This window comes from Engystomops pustulosus, chromosome 1, assembly GCF_040894005.1.
Source record: "Engystomops pustulosus chromosome 1, aEngPut4.maternal, whole genome shotgun sequence".
Taxonomy (NCBI): Eukaryota; Metazoa; Chordata; class Amphibia; order Anura; family Leptodactylidae; genus Engystomops; species Engystomops pustulosus.
The window spans coordinates 201,739,485-201,763,158 of record NC_092411.1 but is presented as its reverse complement, the minus strand read 5'-3'; the positions used below and the strand labels follow the sequence as shown (position 1 = coordinate 201,763,158).

Below are 23,674 nucleotides of genomic sequence, written 5' to 3'. Positions count from 1 at the left end.
CCTAATAAAGGCATTTTTAAAATTTATAGACCATCAGAATGAAATGGACTCAGTAATGTATAGCCTTTCTAGACTTTTGAAGTCTCAAAAATAGAAAAAGGAGAAGGTATTAATAAAGATTACAATGAATAATGAATATAAAATACAAATTAGCTCACAGTCTCACAAAACCTTAATGCACGATAACCAAAAACACATATGCAAGCTGTGATTGAATTCTGATGTACTTTGAGATTGTGTCTCCTGTGGCTGTGATGTCTGCTGTATGAAGATAACACATTACCTAGATACATAGTATATAATCTAACCCTGAGTCTCATATAGAGGAATTTATTGAAAAAGACAAAACAGATGAAGCCTGCTGGTAGATTGCTTACTCTGCATCTAAGTATCAAAAAAATGACCCATGAAACTCTATTGATCCCTGCCCCAGGAAAGATTGTAAAATTGACAATTAAAGTCTAATTACAAGAAATCATTATTGCCCTAATTACTCTAGGGGACCCTTAAAACATAAAAATGAAGTGTTATCGGCTGCAAGTATGTTATACTGCAAGATTTTGGATACCTTGTCACTTGTAAAGGAAATCTACCATCAAAATCAAGCATGGATAAACCAGAGGTGATACTCATAGATCCAGGTCCTGTGACTGTGGTAATCTTTTAATATTTATATATAGCCTCCTTCCTTCTAATCTCAACTTTTAAAATTATGCTAATGAGTCTGAAAGACTACTTGGGCTATTTCCAGAGCCCCTCCATTATGTAGCTTCACCAGCTTTTAGACTGTTTCAGTCTCCCTGTCTGCTCCCTGAGCATATCACCTCTCCATCTGCCTTACGTGATCTCTCTGAATTAGAGGAAGTTTCAGCGCACAGTAGGAGGGGGGAAGTGCTGCCTGCACACTGTACCAGCCCATGCATCTGCAGCATGGTGTGGCCATTTAAAAAGACAACATACACAGGAAAAAGTCCACCTATGGTCAAATAACTAAATATACATGATTAATAGATCACAATAGCCTGTATAGAGTTATAGAAGGTATAGTCCACAGAACAAGTCAAGGTATTTGCTTACAAACTGATATTGACCATTACCCAGAGGAATAACAGAGGGCAATGGACACATACACAGGTATATACAGACCAAGGGTGGACACCATGTTTCGCCGTGCTTCGTCGAGAGTTTGTTTTCCAATTGCAATAAGTAGCAGAAAGTACCTTACTGGGTATTTTTTCAGGCAGGGTACCAAGTGATCACATGCAGTACTGCTATGTCCAAACTCCTCTGCCTGATCATTAGCTGTGTCAATATAGGAAGTAGTTGGTACTTTGTGCACTGGAAAAGTAACCACATGGTAGATAATCCTAGTCATGCCAATCCATGTTCCATTTGGAAGTAGGAACCCCCTCGCCAGATGCATGCTAACTATTGGCTGTACAGTACCTTTCCCTACAAAGCTAATTGTCAATCCTTCAAAACATTTGTGGCAAACCTATAGCACCCGTGTCAGAAGTGGCACTTAGAACTGTGGGCCATTAACCCAGCACAGAGTTTAACATAAAGGACTACACCTCCTGTAGTCTCAGTTAGTCTATCATGTTCTGCGCTCAGTGCTGTTTTAAAATAATAAATCCTGGGTTGCCTGGGACTGCAGGTAGTGTGAGAAAGCTTGGACAATCAGGTTTATCATTGGCCTATTGGACTTTCTGTCTAGGCCCTGCAATTCTTCCTGTTTGGGTGTCCCTGGAGGGAAGGCTACAATGATAATTTCAATGTTAATATTGTTAACCTGAGGTTGTCAATAGTGTTGAAATCTGTGGAAGAGCAGGGAACAATAGGTTAGTGCTTAAATTGTTTTGTTGGCACATAGCGATATATAAATGGGTTGTGAGCAAATACACAAGGAAGAGCCAGCTCACTGTTTGGCTCCTATTGCAATCCTCCAGGTGCACGGGTACACGTGTAAGCCAACACGAACATAAGCAATCCAAACAGCAAGAGATTCCAGCACGATCACGGAGGACGCTTGTAGAATTTCAGACCGTCTACGTCCGTTTGCTGTATGTTTTGTGACCTGGATTTTAATATGAAATAAAGGCTTTGAAATTCTACAAGCGTCCCCCGTGATCGTGCTGGAATCTCTTGCTGTATAAATGGGTTGTGAGTTGCAGTTTGGGCGCTCTTTTTTTGGGGGGCACCCAGTATCTAAAGGTTTTCACAATAAATATGTGTGCACAGAGTTTGTACAAAATGCCCACATCGTGGGTACAGTATGGTATGGTCTTGCAGAATTGTATAGAGACTACAGTATAACCTGAATAAGACAAAACAGAAGAACTAATACATCTGATGGTGCTCATCTGAAGTCTCAGGCATATAGAAGTACAGCAGGGGCCCATACATTTTTATAGGTGCTGTATTATTTCTGTGTATAACTAAAAGTTACATAGAAGCACATGCTCATCATTCTCTGTTGGCTGAGATTCATTTATTTCTTCGTTTATTTTTCACCTTACCTATAGGTTTTTCTATGTACTACCATCCAAGCTGCTAAATCCTCAAACTCACTTTATAATAATAATAACAGTACATTATGGAAAATAAAAGTGTGACTGCACCATTACTTCCATTAATGAATATTTTTATGTATAGAAATCACAATGAAACCAAGTGGAACAATCCTAGCTTTATGATATTGCAGCTGGTAGTTTATATGGTATTTGGTGTTGTCAGGTGCCACGTTGTAAATTCTTTCTATGTATGGCAGGCTTTTAGAGCCCTTTGCATATTCTTACCTGCTCATTAGCTCTTTTTTAATTTGCCCAATTGATCATCATGAAAGCTTTTCGGCGGCAATTGCATCAAACAAAAACATTCTCTATGTAGATGAGTCCTAAACTAAGCAGCCAAACAGTTAAACAAGAAGCAATTTAGACCTTTCCACCAGTGACAAATGGCAGTTCATTAAAAATAAGTTTAGCTAAATAGTTTTATCCTCCCATCCTGCTATAAGATAGATCACAAATGTCAGAGTCTTTTTTTCTTGGAAGTGCGTGCATGGACAACGAAAGTGACAACTGTTTGCTACATTTCTCGTTCATAAAAGTAGTTGTCATTTCTAGAGAACATTCACTTGCTAAAGTAAACTAAACTATATCAGAGCTTAGATTTAGAACCACCATTGCCTTTAAGAATCTATAACAAGATTTGTGTGACTGCTTAAAATTTTTAAAGCGTAACTTCAATTCAGATGATTTTTGATATTGTGTGGTGGAGTGTTGTGAACATTTTTTTAATATACTCCAATAAGAATTTCTCCTTAGACCCCTTGCACACAAATGTATGTTAACCCAGGCTACGGGCGCAAACAGGAGGTGCGAGGAGCTTCTCCATAGAGAAGCAAGCGGCCTGTGCCATAGCGGGGTGAAATATAGGAATGTCTTGCACAGTCATGCTGACCGGGTGCTGTAGGCATCAATGGGGAAGCGATATCCAGCTGGACATCAGTTCAGCTTACATTTGTGTGTATGAGGCATTAGTTTGTAAAGAAACAGATTTCTAATTGCCCCTCTGTTACAATGTTACTTCTACGTTGATATTGTAAATCTGTTTACAGAATTGAAGACATGTCTCTTTCTCCTCTCTTCTCCTGTTGTTTAAAAAGCTGTGCATGTTAACCATCCCTGCTCTCTCCCTTGCTGTAGTATGCTAGAGCACTTTATTCAAACATCAAATAAAACGGTTAATCCTCACTTCCAGAGCTGTTTAATCCCACACAATGAGGCTATTCTATTCTGGAGAATAGCTCCCATCCCTTGCATGAGACTATGGTGGCATTGGGGAGCACATTCAGTGACCGACTGCTTCACCCCAAGTGTGAGAGGGAGCGTTATCTAAGTCATTCCTCCCCGCTGCCATCAGGCTGTTCAACAAACAAAGCCCAAACAGAAGTAACCTGCGCCCACCACCTAACCAGTCCCTGCAAGTCCCATCCACAGACTGAACATCAAACTGCCGATCATTGCTTGTCTCTTTTTTGTCTTTTTATCCCCCTTTTCTTTTTGTTCATTTATCCCTAATATTATTGTTGTCATAGTTTGTACTTCACTCTCTGTCCCCTCTCTGCTGCTGTAATGCTGTGAATTTCCCCACTGTGGGACTAATAAAGGATTATCTTATCTTATCTTATCTTATGAATGTAGCCTCTATAGATACACAACATGATATGCTAGGAGGGGAGGCAGCTGCAGCCTGTATCTCCTCATGCTTTCTTTCTCTACTCCACACCATCCCCCTCCTCCCGTGCCATATCATTCCACATGCCAGGAAGTGAGGAGGGGTGAGGGAGCTGCCTGAGTGTGGAAGAGATGAGACTCACACAGGCACACACAGGCTGTAGCTACTTCTCCCCTGGGACTCACCCCATTCTGCTGGCAGGAAGGCAAGTAATGAGAATGAAACTAATATAAAGTACTGAAATGATTCAAAATGCTGACAAAGTTATTTTAAAATACCAGCTGAAAATAACATTCCCAGTGACAGGTTCGCTTTAAGTATTCATAGCATATTTACTAAAACTTCCTCTACCTGCTTTTGTGGAAGTTCTGAAAACTGCTGAACAGACATAACACTCCTATAGATATAATATTAGCCACCTCATGGAGAACCCCGATCTCTGTTCTTAAGTTGTGAGCCCTGGAAATTCTCAGCTCCAACATGTATAAGAGGTACATGACAGTTTGTGAAAGTACTGTAAATAATAGACAAGATTTAATAATTTCTCATCTGTAAAGATCAACACAATATTTACAAAAAAGCAGATGTGTACAGTGTATTGGAAAAAATACTTTATTCAAGAAATAACTCAAGACTTAAAACAATTAAAAACCCAGTTTTTAACCAAGGTGAAATGTAGAGTTTAAACAGATAACTTAAAGGGGAATTCCAACTTTGGCAAATTAATGTTATTGTTTGTATGATGAAAATAATACAGTTTTCTTATGTTCTGCATTAATTCCTTATGGTTTTCTAAATCTCTGCTTGCTGTCATTCTATAGAAAGCTTCTACGTTTACTTCCAGTAGATAGAAATGTGACCATGGTCACACAGGTGCACAGCTTATTAGTATCATTGAGAGTAATCAGAGCTGCGTGTTATAATGAGCGGTGCACCTGTGTGACCAGGGTCAGATTTCTGTCCACAGCAAGCAGAGATCTAGAAATCTGAGAGAAATTGATACAGAAAATATATTGGAATTTTTTTTATTATCCAAACAATATCAGTTACTTGTTCAAAGGGGAATAATGCCACGTGAACCATGTAAAGAACAATAATATCAGGGCTTTCAGTTATATAATACAACTAATAGTACCAGTAGTAAGGTGGAAGGGTTAAGTATGCAGTTGAATAGACAAAAATAGCTACTAGCACATGCATTATAATAAATCAAAAATGAATAATATCACCGCATAATACTGTATAAGTGGGTTGGGAGAGGATAGAGACCCCACACGTATTGCGTGTCAAGCTGACTTCCTCAGAGATTGGAAAACATTTTAAAATCTTTTTTTATTGTTCATTTTATTGACATGGACCATAAGTTTCTCAAAGACACTTTTTAACCATAGCTGTGCGCTGCCAGATTGAGTTGATTTGGACAATATTCTTATAAACAGCTATTGCTTCAGTCTTGAATGGACCAATAATAACAGAGATCTGGTAAAAGAAGAGGCTGAGAAATGAGAATACAGAGGACACAAGGAAGGGCTTTCCCAATATGTCCTATGTAGGCAAATATACAGTACATAGAACCTGTAGAGGGGTAATTTCACATTAATTCCCCCAATATTTCTTCTACTGCCCAGGATATCTTTCTATATCCTTCTCTCATATCTATCCATATAAAATTGACTTTACAATGCACAGTGTCTCACCTTTTCCACAGCTTTTGGTATTATTGGTGTAATCATTTTTACTATGACATTAATACTACAAGTCTATGTTCCATAAAGTAAGAAATATCTTTTTAATCAATTGTCACATTCTTGATTTGCCACTTTCTGGTGCATTGTATATATAACTACATGAACTTTCTTCCATCCTTTATTTTACACTTGGGCATGAAGTGCATTTATTTATTCAGTGTAAACTGAAGACTTTTATAACTAAATGTCACATCACTGTTCTAGGAACTATGAATCCTCTCAGAGATAATTACTTTGCTACCATAATAAAGGTAAAAAGCCTATTTAAATCATTGAAATGTCACTATATTTAAGCTAAAAGCACTGGTGTGGGCTCTGCTGTATTCTATCTCTTCTAAATGTAGCTTTTAACATTATTTTCACTTTTAATTGACTTATATCAGTAATATTGGTAGTTCTAAGTGCTTACCCAACTAAACTGTAGCAGGAACATAAATCACCCCTCGCTCATATTATTACAATGTTTTCCCCCATGAAACCTCTAGATTGTATATTACAAGATAATAGTTCAACTTCTGTCCTCGATCTGTACTGTAGAAATTAACTAATGGCAGATAGTAGCTATGGTAACAAAATGCCCTATGACGCCCTACCCAGGCATCAGGTCAAAAAATGTGGCCAGATCATTTATGTCAGAGATGTCTGTGGATTGATAGTAGGAAGCTGAAGAGCCACCGCATACATATGTGTATATATCATTCTGCTGTTTTTTTCTTTTAATATCCTTTGATGATCACTTCCTACTGTGCATAAAATGCTGTGAATTTCCTGTTTCATGTCTGATAAAGAGAACTAGTATTCTCAAAAGCTCACCATCAAATATACTCAGTTAGCCTCAAAAGGTATTCCTCCACTCTTCTTGTGCTTTCTTTGGCTAAGGCTACATGCACACTGCCACCCCTGCCCCTCTCCATAGAGTATAAAGAAAGGCGTAGGAATATGGCGCACAGTGCCAAATGCTGGGAGAAGATAGGACATGTCCTATCTTTTCATGGGGTACTGAGCAGTACGGTGCCACACGTGTGCAGCGCAGTACTGCTCCCATAGGGCGCCATGCGCCCATTGCCGTCTATGTGGGATGTGTATAGCCCGTATATGTGTTGGCCGTATATACATCCCCCAGTGATGGCGAACCTTTTGGAGACAGAGTGCCCAAGCTACAACCAAAACCCACTTATATGTCGCAAAGTGCCAACATGACAATTTAAGCAGTAACTTTTTGATCCCTGCTGTATCAGGTTTTAATTATATTGGCATCCTGAGGACACCAATACAATAGAAGTACAGTCCTGGGCTGTGTTGGATCACAGGAGAAAGCCTTGAGTCCTATCTGGCAATTTATGAGTTGGGGTGAAGGCCTGGGTGCCCACAGAAAGGGTTTCGAGTGCCACCTCTGGCACCTGTGCCATCGGTTCGCCACCACTGATGTAGCCTAACACGGTACAAATCTTAACTACGGAGAACCACAGCTGCAGACAATGGCACATCTTCAGGGGGTGCAGAAGCCTTAGGTTGCGTTCACGCGTTGGGTTTGAATTGCACTTAAAAATGCAATTTGAGCACAACAGAGAGGCGCTTCACTCAATCACAAATGCCTTTCACCTCAACTCTAGCAATCAGGAATGAGACGTCCAATGAATTTCTATCTTGAATCTACAATATGCAGCAGGGTCCATGAGTCTGATATAAGGGCAGTACTGGTATCTTAGAAATGTAGTGTAATTGAGATGATAACAAGTTGGAAGGTTTGGGAAGCTGCTTCACTTTGTATTGATAGCAAATTTTATCTGTGTGCTATATATTCAGTCTTCCTCAGTGAGTAATGGCATCCTATTATGTGACCTCTTAGTCATTAAGCAGGAGTGTGACAGCTAATATAGTATTTTCAGTCATTAAGGTCAAAAACTAAAACGTTTCCTATCTGATTATTAAGAATTATGTCAAAATAGTGACACTATGTAATGAAATACCCAGATTAGGTTTTATGTCATTCTGGATTCCAGGCAATGACGGTGTTATACATAATTTAAGATTTCTGGCCTTTGACTTTCTCATTTTCCAATTAAACACCCATAGAAAAATAACATATATATATGGAGGCAGATTAACCCCTATAGTACCATGTTGTAACTGTATGTAAACATTTAATGAACATTTTTTTATTTATATAAACAATATAAATTTATAGTTATATTTATATTATAGGATACACCCCCACCTGGTTCCTATAATGTTTCTGACTCCTATGAAAATCTTCATGGCAAAGCTAGATATGGACCACCGAGGACATTCCAAGCTAAAAGAAAACAAGCTTCTTTCCTGAGTGTGGCTCCCAGAAATTTTACATTGCAAAATGATTTTCAAGTTCCAGGTAAGAGATTTTACCAAGAAATTTCTATGTACTTGTGCATGTAAAAACTTTAAGTATAATAAAAGTCAGATTTTATATAAATTGAGAAAGTTTAACTAAGGACAATGAAGGACCTTTAAGGGATGCTAAAGCCTAATGCATAACATCCAAAAAAGTATTTCCTTGCAATGTGTCAAGTCTTGGTCTTCATATATTTACCACACACATCACTGGGAAACTTATCAATTCCAATGCAACCAACAAGATACTTTTTATTTCTGAGGATCTTATGGGCAAACGTGTCTTTTAGCATTAGATTTATTTAGTAAAAAAGCAGCATAGCTTTCATACTGGTGCGTTGTTTTTCACATCCGTGATTCTGTGATTTTCAAGGAGTTCTGTTCTGAACCATTCTTTCTATGGAAGTTTTCACATCTCAGTTTTTTCCACTCATGCATCGCCCATGAATAAAAATTTAGAAACTGCCCCATTTTTTCACATATGCAGATCACAGAAGGCAATAAAAGTCTTTAAGGGTCATTTATCTTTAATGAATGATGTCCAAGAAAGTGCCCACGACATATATAAATATTCTTCACTTTACTTCAAATTTTATCCATAAGATTATTAATATATGTCATGGTCATTTTCTTGGACATCATTCATTGAAGTGTTATTTGAGGGGAAACCAGAGATCCCCTTGTCCTAGACCACCTGTGCTCTTGTGTATTTCCTCCACATACTGTCATTTGTACTTTTTGGTAATTTATCTTTAGTTAGGACATTTGTTTGTTTTTTTCCGGGTTTTGGACTTGTTTGATTTATCTTAGAGGTTTATATATAAGGCAACTGAGTCTGTGGGAGTTAAATAAAACGTTGCAACACCTCTGCAACCCCTGATTGTGACAAGCGTTTATTTGCAACCTTTTAACCTCGATTTGCGACAAAATTACAACTTTTCCAAACATACACATTTGTATTTTAAAGATATATTAAGGGGTGGAAAATTCTTGTGTGGCGAACTTTACTAGACGAGTGGAAAAGTTGCTAATTTAGACAGAAATATACACTCACCGGCCCATTTATTAGGTACACCTGTCCAACTGCTCGTTAACACTTAATTTCTAATCAGCCAATCACATGGCGGCAACTCAGTGCATTTAGGCATGTAGACATGGTCAAGACAATCTCCTGCAGCTCAAACCGAGCATCAGTATGGGGAAGAAAGGTGATTTGAGTGCCTTTGAACGTGGCATGGTTGTTGGTGCCAGAAGGGCTGGTCTGAGTATTTCAGAAACTGCTGATCTACTGGGATTTTCACGCACAACCATTTCTAGGGTTTACAGAGAATGGTCCGAAAAAGAAAAAACATCCAGTGAGTGGCAGTTCTGTGGGCGGAAATGCCTTGTTGATGCCAGAGGTCAGAGGAGAATGGGCAGACTGGTTCGAGCTGATAGAAAGGCAACAGTGACGCAAATCACCACCCGTTACAACCAAGGTAGGCAGAAGAGCATCTCTGAACGCACAGTACATCGAACTTTGAGGCAGATGGGCTACAGCAGCAGAAGACCACTCTGGGTGCCACTCCTTTCAGCTAAGAACAGGAAACTGAGGCTACAATTTGCACAAGCTCATCGAAATTGCACAGTAGAAGATTGGAAAAACATTGCCTGGTCTGATGAGTCTCGATTTCTGCTGTGACATTCGGATGGTAGGGTCAGAATTTGGCGTCAACAACCTGAAAGCATGGATCCATCCTGCCTTGTATCAACGGTTCAGGCTGGTGGTGGTGCTGTCATGGTGTGGGGGATATTTTCTTGGCACTCTTTGGGCCCCTTGGTACCAATTGAGCATCGTTGCAATGCCACAGCCTACCTGAGTATTGTTGCTGACCATGTCCATCCCTTTATGACCACAATGTATCCAACATCTGATGGCTACTTTCTGCAGGATAATGCGCCATGTCATAAAGCTGGAATCAACTCAGACTGGTTTCTTGAACATGACAATGAGTTCACTGTACTGAAATGGCCTCCACAGTCACCAGATCTCAATCCAATAGAGCATCTTTGGGATGTGGTGGAACGGGAGATTCGCATCATGGATGTGCAGCTGACAAATCTGCGGCAACTGTGTGATGCCATCATGTCAATATGGACCAAAATCTCTGAGGAATGCTTCCAGCACCTTGTTGAATCTATGCCACGAAGATTTGAGGCAGTTCTGAAGGCAAAAGGGGGTCCAACACGTTACTAGCATGGTGTACCAAATAAAGTGGCCGGTGAGTGTACAAAAGTTGCACAAACGTTGCAAATATGAGAGAGAAAAAAAAGACAGATTTTTTCACTAATGATATTGGGGAATCATGTGCTGTTTTCTAACCAATGTTAAACCTTCAGTTTTTTTTGGACATAAAAAAATGGAACAACAGAAACATCAGGGCTTTCCCATCAGGGCCACTATTGTTAGCCTGCTCAATTTGGGCATGCAGCCATCCTAAAAGGAAATCTCTTGCTCTTGAGGAGTTGGCGAGACTTTAAACATATACAATTTTATTGTAATGAGTGTTGGTTCCAATGAACCTAACAAAGATAACTAAGGCTAACAAATTAAATGGACACTCTCACCAGATTTTACTTCATTAAACTACCAGCCACTTAGGTAGGGTATGAAATGTCTTTTCTAGAATTCTTTTTTATGTGAATTCCCATCTGTTTACCTACAAAAAACCTCTTCAAAAGTCATGTGAAAATGAGCAGAGAAGAGTCATTTTTTACCTGCGATGAATCAAGTTTTGATGCTGTAGTAAGAGTGGCTATATAGCATAAACATGCTTTTGGTATAGCATATCTGATGTATCGATATGAAAATCAGATCTAATGTTCTGGATACGTACATTTTGATATACAGGGCTGTATCGTTCTTCCCGTATATCATGTATTACCCTGCTATTTTTCCAGTCGCGGTCCAGAGAGTCGCAGTCCAGAGACATGATACTTACCGGAGTAATGACACCCAGGCACGCCCCTAATAATGAAGGGATCATCTCTTCCCAGACGCTGACGTTCTGGACGGTTTGTTATTTTCACCGCCCACTGCCGCTGCGTTCTATATTCTCGCAACGGCGATCTCACAGTGTCACGAATTGGTAGGGCGTGGCTTGGCTAGTCAGCTACCACCTACCGGGATGTGCCAACCAATCATGTTGAAGTGGGTGGGTCCATGACGTCATAAGCACCACCCATGGACTCCATTGGACGGGACTGGAATTTTCTCCAATGAGGTGATGCACCCGGCCCACAAGGCGGAGCCTGCCGAATTTATATTCCAGCTGCTCCGCCGCGCCGGCGGCTACTACTATCATACGCTGGCGCCCACCATCAGGACGCCAGCGTTCTTTCTTTTGTTTTGTATATGTCCTTCATGAATTGAGGATACTAATCTTCATTCTATATACCTCATCCTCTAGGTGTCTCCTGACGAGCCCCACTATCAGGGGCGAAACGCGTAGAGGTGGAGTGATGAGAAACTAGGACACTAGTATATGTAGCACATTAGGACTTGTTACATTCAGGGAATTACCCCCCGAAACTGCCTCAATGTATTCATAATAGAGTACGAGACAACGGGAACATCTTTCCACACTATAGATGTACCTGCCTCCCGGCCACTGAGTTGACAAATACCTACCAATGATACATGTGGGTCATACTCTCTGAGCTGGAACAGTCCGTTTTTATCTAATAAGTGCGACAGTGTGGCACGTCCCCATCGATCCTGTACACACGGTTGCACACATTGGAGAGTTTTTATCTTAATGTATATTTATTAAAAGTTATATTTTATATAATTTTTTCTCCCCAACGATACCTGTGATTCTCTCGTTTTTGTGTATCCTTGGGTGATACCAAACCCAGCTCCTCAGTGACTTCATTTTGGTATAGTTAGAAATGTAAGCTGCAGTTTAAAATACAGTTACCACCTATTTCTTTAACTGTCTGTATCTCTAGTTCTGTACATTGAAGAACCCCAATCCTGAAATTCTTTTCTGTAATTTGACACCATATTTGTAGGTAATTGTTTGTAAAATTGGGATATCTAAAGTGATGTTTGCCTGCTGTCTCTAAACTTAAAGGGGTATTGCCACTTCGGCAAATTTTTGTTATTGTTTGTATGATGAAAAATGATACAATTTTCCAATATACTTGCTGTATCAATTCCTCACAGTTTTCTAGCCCTCTGCTTGCTGTCATTCTATGAAAAGCCTCATGGTTTACTTCCAGTGGACAGAAATCTGACCATGGTCACACAGGTGCATGGCTCATTATATCATAGAGTAATCAGAGCCGTGTGTGATATAACGTTCTGGGCACTTGTGTGACCATGGTCAGATTTATGTCCACTGGAAATAAACAATGAAGCTTTCTATAGAAGGACAGCAAGCAGAGATGCAGAAAACTGTGGGGAATTGATACAGAAAGTATATTGGTAATTTGTAGAACCTTTTCATTATTCAAACAATATCAATTACTCGCTGAAATGGGATGTTCTATTTTCTTCAACAACACTTGGTTCCTTCTTTGCATTCATTACTCAACCAGCAATAGTTTATGGAGGATAATGCTGCGACACAGCAAAAAACAGAATATCATAGAACTAGTCACATAACTTTTGAAGAGACTGGAAGAAGAGTGGACGAAATCCCACCGGAGCAGTGTGAGAGACTAATATACCGTGGCCTCATATGTGCTGAAGCCAATCAAAGCAAAGGCCTGTACACATCCTACTGATTGGTGACTGGTGGAGCCTTCAGAAATTTTGTAATATTCTTTCTCTGTGCTGCAGACATTTCTGTTCTCTAATTACGATCATCAATTTTTTATGTCAATATACTTTGATGATTTTGTAAAATACTGTTCTAGTGGCATAGCGTACCCCTTACAATAAATAAATATATATTATATAGATGCAGGGAATTTTGCAGCCACTAAACTCCATGGCTTACTGGGGATAAGCTTTGCTCTCTAATTTTTTTCTTTCCACAATCCTTGAGGCTTTTTACAAACAGCGCCACTGCAGGGAACATTTCAAAGAGCATTTCTCCAGAAACCTTCTTTCCACGTGATGTCCTTTTCCATCCGCCAAGTCCAGTTTGTATCATCTGCAGCAGAATTGCTTTCACACACACAGCAGTGGAATGAAATAAAAACAACAGGTAGCTTACTTTTGTCAAAATTAGTCAAATTGCTTGAATTCAGGCAAACAGTAGCTGAGACCTTAGCAAATGAATAAATGTACTGTTTCATTTTACATGATAAATCCAATTATACCATTTCCTGAAGAGACTATTGAAAGTGTATTAATAGCACATTCTATTACAGTACAATAGACAAATACAAATCCACCATTGAGACCTGCCTTGTTTTCTCTTTGTTACAAATCCAAAGGATTAGGCTTTGGGCTTAAACATGACAACGGAAAAATAAAATGCAGAATCCCACAATGCAGAAGCTGTAAGGTGATAGGAAACTGCTCATTACATAGGCAATTGTAGCTGGGTGAAGAGTCACAAGACACCATCCATACATGGGGAATACTTGGGAAATGGTAGTGGTTCTTTTTTGCTATGACATACATAGACACAGAGGCACACAACTGTTTTCTCTCTAATCCTTATGGAGGATATTGTAGCTCACTGCAGAGTCACACAACACCCTTCATACATGAGAAATGGTGTTGGTTCTTATTTACCTGCAACATGCAGCCATAGGCTACATGCTCACAAACGTATGCCCGCCGGGCCGTAGCCGGGTGGGCATACGTTCACTGAAAAGGAGAGGAGAAGTGGTGACCCCTCCCTTCTCCATAGCAATGCACGGCGTAAGAAGGGGAAAGATAGGACATGTATAGCTCCGTGCAGCCATTGCCGTCTATGGGGGACGTATGTACGGCCGCAAGGTTGCGTCCATACATAAATCTTCCCCGATGGCAGTGTGCATGGGGCCGTAGACATATAGGCGCACAAGAGTTGTCCCTTTAAGCCTTTGCTATTTTTTTTCATTCCCATAGACTTATGTGCGGAGGTGAACAAGAATGCACAACTCGGTTATGAACACCCGAGATATGGAATCATAGAATGATCTTGAGAAAAAAGTAGTTTCTAGAGGTTGGACCCATTGATAGGTCATAATTACTTTAGATGGTAATACTTCTTTAAAGTCATCCACTGTTACAAAAATTATCAAAATACTTATTGTTATTAAATATTATTATTTAATAACATTATTAAATGTTATTATTATTAATATATTATTATTATTGTTACAAAATATTTATTGTTATTAAAAATATTTGTTACTGAGCCTACAAGTCGGACATATCACTTGTCACTTGATGATGTATATAGTTGAGGCATAACTTTGGTATTAATAAAGTATACTGTTCAGTGATATACCAACTATACATTGTACTTAATTGTTTACTAAAAACTGGAAAACCACTTATGGACATAAGATTATGCGTAGTTATAAAAGGTCACCCATAGTCTAATTATCTTTATAGTGTGAACTAATGATATCATTGTTAAATCATGGTTTTGGAAGAACCTATTTTCCTACATATCTACATAATATGTTGGGGATGTTAACTTTAGCATAATCACATCCCCAAGATTTGATGAATGCAATTAAATTAGATGTGTAATTAAATGCGAATTGCTTTACATTGAGCCAGATCCCATTGCTTGTGTGGTGTTTGTCATAAACTTTGATTAACGTCTCATACATGACTCTTCTTTTTCATTACACTGTTTGCCATAAAAATGAAATATCAGAATTAGAATGCCTCATAAAGTTTATGAAAGACTATAAACTAATAGATTTATTGAACAAAACATTTGAGATGAAGAAAAAAATCTTTTTTATTATATTTTTGGCCATTTAGCCAGCAAGCAGCAGTTTAGTATACATAAGGAGCTAAAAGTGATATTTTATTCACTCTAAATTATTAAAGGGATCGTCCAAAATATATTGCTGTAACATGGCTGCAGCCTGGAGCTGCTGTATCTCTCCACACAGGCTGCAGGGGGCGTGGCCACCAGCACCAGGAAGCACATCATTATACAGCCTCACATCATTATACAGGCTGTCAGTCAAGCACTGAGGGTGTGGCTGTGCCTCCCACTCATGAATAGAGTGGACAGCTTGAATATGCTAATGCTTCATTGGACATTTCACAGGTCATTTGCATACAGCTTTAGGACCTCTTTGCTTAGGTTTACAGGCATGTAGAGGGACAATGAAGGGACAGAGGCAATGCTCTCTAATGGCAGTTTATGTAAATATATTTAGTTTAGGGGGGTTATTTTGCATGACGGGTTCTCTTTAAAGGGAACCTGTCACCAAGGACCTCATATTCACTAAAGACATATTGCAGAAGCCTGTACAACTCCTTCCTCCCCTACTGATGTCAGCTCACAGATATGACCACTTTCCCTGAGTGAAGGAGCAGGAGATAGGAGTTGTACAGTTGCAGATAGAGGATGGGCTGTGAGCTGAGGAGTGTTTGAGCATGTACAGCATGTGTTTTTTCTTTAAATGCATCCAAACCAAAACATATCCTGGGACTCACCTGATAATTTTGATAGGAAGATAGGTAGGTTAAAACACACAATTATATTCTAATTCAAATGCTCACAATGTAGGTGTAAAGGGCTTCTGCAACCTGTCTTTTGTAAAAATGAGGTCTCTGGTGACAGGTTCCCTTTAAGTCAACTCATTGTCCCAAGTTGTGATTAGTTAGTTCTGTGATTGTATTTATTCAGAATGTTTTTAGAACAGCATAAGTGAGAGTTCAGAACCTGTTTATGGTTGATCATACTGTAGATTTCGATATGAATGCTAGAAATGTGTGTTGTATGTAATTGATACCTATTCCAGTGAAAAACATTAACTCTTTACTATTCCCATCTATGAAATAGATAGGGCAGACTTTGCACATTCTTTTCAGTGCTTTCACAGTTATGTAAGAAGTGTCTGTGCCACACAAATTTCTGCACTGAAATGGGCGTTCTGGTGCTCAGTGGAACATGCGCCGCATTTATGAAGCCCTCTGCACTATACACAGGCACACTACACAAAGTGCAGTTTTCACTGTTCTTAGTAAATGTGGGCCTATATCTATAAATTATGCAATCTGTCAAAGTTGTAAAAACAATGCTTTGATTTTGTGCTAAAAAGTATGATAATAATAAAAACACATGTCCATGTAATCTCCTGCTGTTAATACATGCACAGGACTAAGGGTATGAGAAATTTCCACTGTATGCAAAGGGTTATCGTTATAATCAGTCAAAAGATGCTAGAAAACTAGAAAAAATATTATTATTGTGGGCTGTGTGGTTTGCAGAAAAAGACTTGTGTGCCATTAATTTCAATGGGTGAAGGGTTTTGGGACACATTTTGATATGTGGGTGGGGGCATTGGCTATCTATATATTGGGGGCTGCCTAAATCTTGGGGGAATGGTCTGGCTATAATATAGGGACAGGAGCTGGCTAAATACAGGGGGCTGGCTGGATATATACTTAGGACTGTCTGGCTATATACTGGGGCTGGCTGGCTATATACTGGGGCTAGCTGGCTGGCTGTATACTGGGGCAAGGGCTGGCTATGTATTAGAGGCCATGGGCTGGTTATATACTGGGGTCTTTCTGGCTGTTTATATACTGGGGGCATTGGCTAGCTATATACTGGGGGCTGGCTATATCCTGGGGGAATAAGCTAGCTATAATATGTGGGCATGGGTTGGCTACATACTGGGGGCATGAGTGGGCTGGCTGGCTATGTACTGGGGAGCATGGGCTGACTATATACTTGGGAGCATTGGGGGGCATGGGCAAGTTGGCTATATACTAGGGGCATGGGTGGGCTGGCTGGCTGTATACTGGGGGCAGTATACTGTAGGCTGTTACTAATGAATTTCCCAACCTAGGCTTATACTCAAGTCAATAGGTTTTCCCAGTTTCTGTGGTAAAATTGGGTACCTCGGCTTATGTTTGGATCAGCTTATACTTGAGTATATACAGTAGTTAGTATATAATTATGTTCACTGAGAAAATGATACCTTTATTGATAGCCTTTAGTCCAATATGTTCTTTTGTTATATGTTGTTTAGAGACACCAGGGTCACGAGCATAGGGTATTAAGTATGGCGATTTACATAAACATAAGTCTCCAAAATCATATTCAAAGTTGCCTCCTGTATCCTGGGAACTAGTGTCTGCTAAACATCCACTCATCCTCTGGACTGCTCTAGCTGTACCCCGGGCTGGGTCATACTTGCGCTAATTGAAGGATCCACAAGGTGAGCACCTCTTTGGCATTTCTACATACAACTTCACTCAACGATATCACCCGAGGCGCTTTTTTCCATTTTTTGTATTCCATTGACTAACATGTTGAAGATATCTTACTGGTTGAAATACTCTTTCAAACTCCAGTTCCCACGGCTGCAGTTGGCTGATTAGTTGGCAAATGGAATCAACCCTGGTGAAAGCCATAAACTGGCCACCTAGAAAGGGTCACTTCCTTTGCATAATAAAATGGTAGAATTCAACTGCCACGTCATCCCCTCAAGTTATCTTTTCCTGTTCCCATATACATCAAATGCCACTTATAAGGTATAAACTATCTCTTGTAAACCAAATCCAAGGATGTTACACCAGTTAAAGGTAATGATGCTAAAACATCAGTTGTGACATCTTCTTTTCCCCTTTTTTGGAGACAATAAATTAAATTATTATTATTATTATCCATGATCATATGATGTCACACAAATGCACAGCTTGATATATCACTCAGCTCTGATTCCTCTCTATGATATTACCGAGCATTGCACCTGTTTGACATAATACAATCACGTCACATAACCATGGATAGTTACAGTGGAAAACTTGTAATAGAAAAAAAAATGTATATTGTTTTTAAAAATTAGTCGCCCTGTTTGCCAAGACTATACATATTGTATATCAAAATGACCAAAACAAAAATAAGGAATTGATAAAGTTATTTTTAAGTTAGTTTGAAAATTAAATATATATACTATAAATTTCAAAAAAGCCTTTTTCCTCTTTCCCCAAATAAAACTAAAAATGCAAAAAATCTTTAAACTTTTATTTAGCCGCAAAAAAAAAAAAAGGTAACACTCAAAAAAAAAAAAAAGGTATGGCCAAGTACGAAAAAAATTAGCCAAAAATGCCCTAGTCATTAAAGGCTTTTCAGGCCACATCATTAAGGAGTTAAAATGAAAAATCTACCATGTATATTCCCTTTAAGGCGAGCTGCTCAAATTTCCAGATTTTTTTATTATCCTCTTTTACTTACGGATGCAGTGTAATGATTTTTCAACATTTACTTGACAATACTGGACTGCTATTGAATGTTGGATAACTTGAGGTTTACTGCTGCCAAACACTTGTCAGAGCATTGAAGGTTTAATGTTATTCTGATATGAGGTTTGGAAGAAGATAGTATTTTTAATTTAAAACAAAAAAAGGAAATGGTTCCATGTCAATAATAAAAGCCTTGTAATCCTTTCTAACCTGCTTGATCTTGCAGAATATCACTTTATGGATCCATTATTGAGCTAGAACATTAACTCTTAAGTCTTTGCCAGGTAACATAAGATGTCTATCATTTGAGTATACAGTGTATGCATGAATGATGAATTCAGACTGATGCTTCTTGTCAGCTTCTGCTCTTATATCACACAGATAGCAGAAGTGCTAAAACATTTTTAGAAGAAAGAAGTGTATGTGAAAAGTGAAATTTAAATAGTTCACCTTAACTGATACAGTACAGTTAATGTGACCTCAGTACTGCTAGCTCTTCTTTCTGCCTATCTGATAAGGACTCTTTGGCAGGCAGAGAGTAAGGGATAAAAGGGCTGATGACTACTGGCTGTTTGGTTATTCAATTCCCCATCTATCTTTAGTAGGTGTCTTATGTGTATTACCTAATACATTATTCCTCTATCTAGGGAAACCAGGTAATTATCACAATCCAAGCCACAATATGGTAATGACTTAAAGGTGCTCCCATTATGCCATGTATTCACTCATAAAGTAACTTAGCAGCAAATTCAATAAGATTCTAACAAATTAAGCCACTAAGTTATGCACAGTGTGTACATTTATATAGTGAATGGAATGGATTCATAGTGACTAAAATGTAAGTCCATTAAATGCAGGAGCATGAAATAAGTAGTAGAAACCAGCAGTGGAACAACAACACAAAGTGAATAGTGTGTGCTGTGTAAGTACTTAGAGTTAACAGCTTTCCTGCAAGTAAGTGTCCAGAGAGCTGAAGACCTGGGAGAAGGCTACAGAGTAGTGTTTGACACAACTTGAGGTGCAAAAACTTAAACTCCCAAAGTATCCGCTCAGTGTATACATAGACATACAGTGCCAGATGGATGCACAGTTCTGTCTCTACATACATAGTATACATCATATACTGTTCAAAAAGCAGGATGGAATGATGTAATCTACATTATTCCATCCTCTTGCCTCCTGCTGTGTGATGTGTACACAGTGGAGGCCATTGAAGTCTATGGGGAGGGGGGCAGTAGCAGCAGTACTGCATCCTCCTCAGCTTCCACTGAGAGTATATGCTGCTCAACAGAAGAAAGCACCCCATTGATTTGACTGTCCTTAATCACTGGCTGCTGCCCACCTTCACCTCTCCCCCAATATGATTTTGGAGATTTATGTTCATGTTTATATATATTCAAAGCTGAGATTCTCATCTATAAAATGATAACATAAGAATTGTGCATGGAGCTTAAGTTGCATTATATTAGGTGTCAACAGTCATCCTTTTAGAGTGACTCATCTCTGCCAAAAAGTGACTGTTTTAAGCTTTGAATATGATTTTGGAGACTTATGTTTATGTAAATCGCCATACTTAATACCCTATGCTCGTGACCCTGGTGTCTCTAAACAACATATAACAAAAGAACATATTGGACTAAAGGCTATCAATAAAGGTATCATTTTCTCAGTGAACATAATTATATACTAACTACTGTATATACTCAAGTATAAGCTGATCCAAACATAAGCCGAGGTACCCAATTTTACCACAGAAACTGGGAAAACCTATTGACTTGAGTATAAGCCTAGGTTGGGAAATTCATTAGTAACAGCCTCTACCCAGCATATAGCAAGCCAGTCTCCTGCCTCTCAGTATATAGCCTGCCAGCCCCCTGCTTCCCAGTATTTAGCATGACAGCATGCTGCCCCCAGTATGTAGCCGGCTCAGAATACCGGTTATCAGAGGGTGATAGCCGTGGACAACGGAAAATTAAATTAGAATTTTTGCTTTTAATTTTACATGTTAGTCAATGTAACAGTAAGAACACTTGGTTCTTACTGTTTACAATATTTTCACTTGCAATGATTTTTAGGTGTATTCATAGTGTGATAGTAATTCTTCTGATTTGTTTTTTTTTGGTTAATTTTTGTGTCCAATAAGATGAAGTCTAGCTTTCTGTAACACCGGGAATGAGGCAAAATCACCAAGCATCATCACTTATACTTATTATACTGGGGCTATACATCTGCTATGATTGAATGGACAATAATGGAAAGGTACGACAGACACAGGTAGTGAGCCCTAAAGCTAGATTCCTCCAGCTATACCTACTTAATTGCTCATCCTACCCTAAGCAGTAAGGACAAATGGTTGAAGTTACATTCCTCTGCAGAAGAATATTCATACAAATTTGGTTCAAAAATAAGATGATAGCGCAGTACAGAATCTAGAGAAAAAAAAGGATGATCAGAAGATCCAAAATATGGAAATCTAGAAGCGTCTTGTGAAATATGAAAGTCCCAGTCCAGAAAATGATTGGAGAAGGCATCTGTCTATCACAGTTAACTTAACTGTCTGCAGTCCAGAACAAAGTGACAAAAGACAGACAAGTGTGTTGGAAATCAATTAAGACAGAAAGGAGCGAAATAAGGCAGGATTCAGACTAGTGCAGGACAGAATGCAAACTAAGTATAACATTATAGTCAACAGCACATCTTCTGACATACTTTATGTCCAATAAATAATACTGAAGCTGTAATGGGCACATATTCACTCTAAGAGAGCATTATAAATTTCTCTGTATTTTCATAGTCATTTCATTTACAGTGGGGACAATGGAGCTTTGGAACAGTCACTTTAATACATTCTCTTTTGATGCCTACAAGTTGTAAGCCTGAATATATCCTCAGGATTAACAGTTTGAGAATTGGTGGGATAATTACTGTATTAAATACATGAATTCATCTTGATATCTCCATTGGAAATCACAGACACGTTACTTGTTTGAGGATCTCGAGGTTCACAGTAAAGAAATCCTGTTTGGTAATAATTAAAGAGCATTTGTTTTAGTTGTTTTATGAGTTTTTGGAAACAGTGCACTATTTTGAAATTAAAAGTAATGAGGCACAGCAAATCTCCAGGAGTTACTATGCAGCTTCACTGAGTTAAAAAATTAGATTCTCTTTAGTTTATTGCAGAATGAGCAAAATGAAATATTGGCACATTTATAAGAGAGATCAAAAATCAGCACTAACTTAAATCCCCTATTGTTCACTTCACCCATGGCTTGTTTTACTGCATCTGGGATTCTAAGACTTTTGAACAAGTATACCTATAATGTCGGATAATTAAGTTCTATTTAAGACCTTAGATTAACCTTTTATAATTTATCTAATCCGTAGATTTCCCTGTTACTGTATGCAGGACTCATGAACACTCCTTTCCATGGAGACTGAATATTTCTGTATAGGAAATCTAACAACAAAATCAAGCCTGAATAAATCACCAATTTTTGCATATAGGAAGAAAAAAAGAATAAATAGGGTTCAGATCACCTCCCTAGTAGGTAATAGTCTCCACAAGGATAGCACGGATGTCTTTGTTGGGGGGCCAGCAGTGATTGGGAAATGAGAAAAAGGGGAAAATCCAGCTTCCAAGTTTTTGCATAAAAATTGTTGTGATCAAAAATCCATTTTATTAAAGAAAAATGTAAAAACTAGGACATCACTGATATAAATATCTGATATAAGCCTGGCTACGACTAAGAACCTACAGGTTTGAAATGTGTTGAAAATAAAGCAAACACAGACACTCACATTACCTCCATCATGCTTCACAGATGGTGTCAGGTATCTTCCAGAATCTTTTCAGTTGTTCCGTGTCTCACAAATGTTCTTCTGTGTGATCCAAACACCTCAAATTTAGATTCATCTGTCTGTAACACTTTTTTTCTAATCTTCCCATGTCCCATAGTTGCCAGTTGAGGGCATGTAAGGTTTCTCAAACAAGAGACTCTAATGTACTTGTCTTGTTGCTGTAGATGTGCAGTGGGGCCTCCCACTTCTCTTTCTACTCTGGTTAGAGCCTGTTTGTAGTACACAACTGTGTAGGTAATCTTCAGTTTTGTTGGCAATTTGTTGCATGAAATGTCCTTCATTTCTAAGAACAAGAATAGACTGTCGAGTTTCACATGAAAGTTCTTTTTTTATTGGCCATTGTCAGAGTTTCAAAGAACAAGCAAATGTGATGCTCCAGTTTCTTAACCAGCAAAAAGGAAGGTCAGTTTTATACCTTCTGTAATCAGCCAAACTGTTTTCAGCTGTGTTAGCTTACTTGAACAAGGGTTTTCTAAACATTAATTAGCCTTCTTACACAGTTAGCAAACACAATGTACCATTAAACCACTGGAGTGGTGGTTGTTGGAAATGGGCTTATATATACCTAGGAAGATATTGCGTGAAAACTTGACATGTAAAATGTATAGTGTGTATTTATGATTCATTTAATGTTAGCTTTATTGAAAGAAAATGTGCTTTTCTTTCAAAATTACAGAAATTTCTAAGTGATTCCATACTTCCGAGAGGTAGTGTATATAACGAACAAAGCTAGCTTTCACCGAATGAAAGCCTAATAAGAGACACCAAAGGAAAGGGCATTATTTGAATGCTTTTAAGGGAGAAATTGTCCTGTTAATATTGTTTTAATACTCTACTATTAACAAAAACTATTGCTGATACCAAATAATTCCATATTACAGCTACACAATACACCACTTAGTTATGTAATATGTAAAGTAATGTGTTTATTTAATATTTCTTTAGAATATCCGAATAAAATGCTCAGTTCATGATGTTTTATCCTAAATGTTTGGTTCTTGCCCCCATGGGATGAAACTGAAACTGATGCCTGCTTACATTTTGTTTGTGAAAACTCTCACTTGTCCCCTATAGCAAGAAGATATTATAC

The 23,674-nt window shown here is 38.5% G+C and overlaps 1 protein-coding gene across 6 annotated transcripts in view; it reads left to right on the top strand.

Moving 5' to 3' along the window:
- The window catches only part of STPG2 (sperm tail PG-rich repeat containing 2), a 373,296-nt gene that overhangs the window by 184,563 nt on the left and 165,059 nt on the right, over nt 1-23,674 (top strand). For 5 of the 6 annotated variants that reach the window (XM_072118075.1, XM_072118057.1, XM_072118038.1 and 2 more), the window contains one exon: nt 8,193-8,358. In XM_072118075.1, the coding sequence (XP_071974176.1) occupies nt 8,193-8,358 (166 nt within the window). Of the gene's footprint in view, nt 1-8,192; nt 8,359-22,110; nt 22,194-23,674 lie in introns of those variants that run through there. The other variant, XM_072118084.1, reaches the window with a different exon arrangement.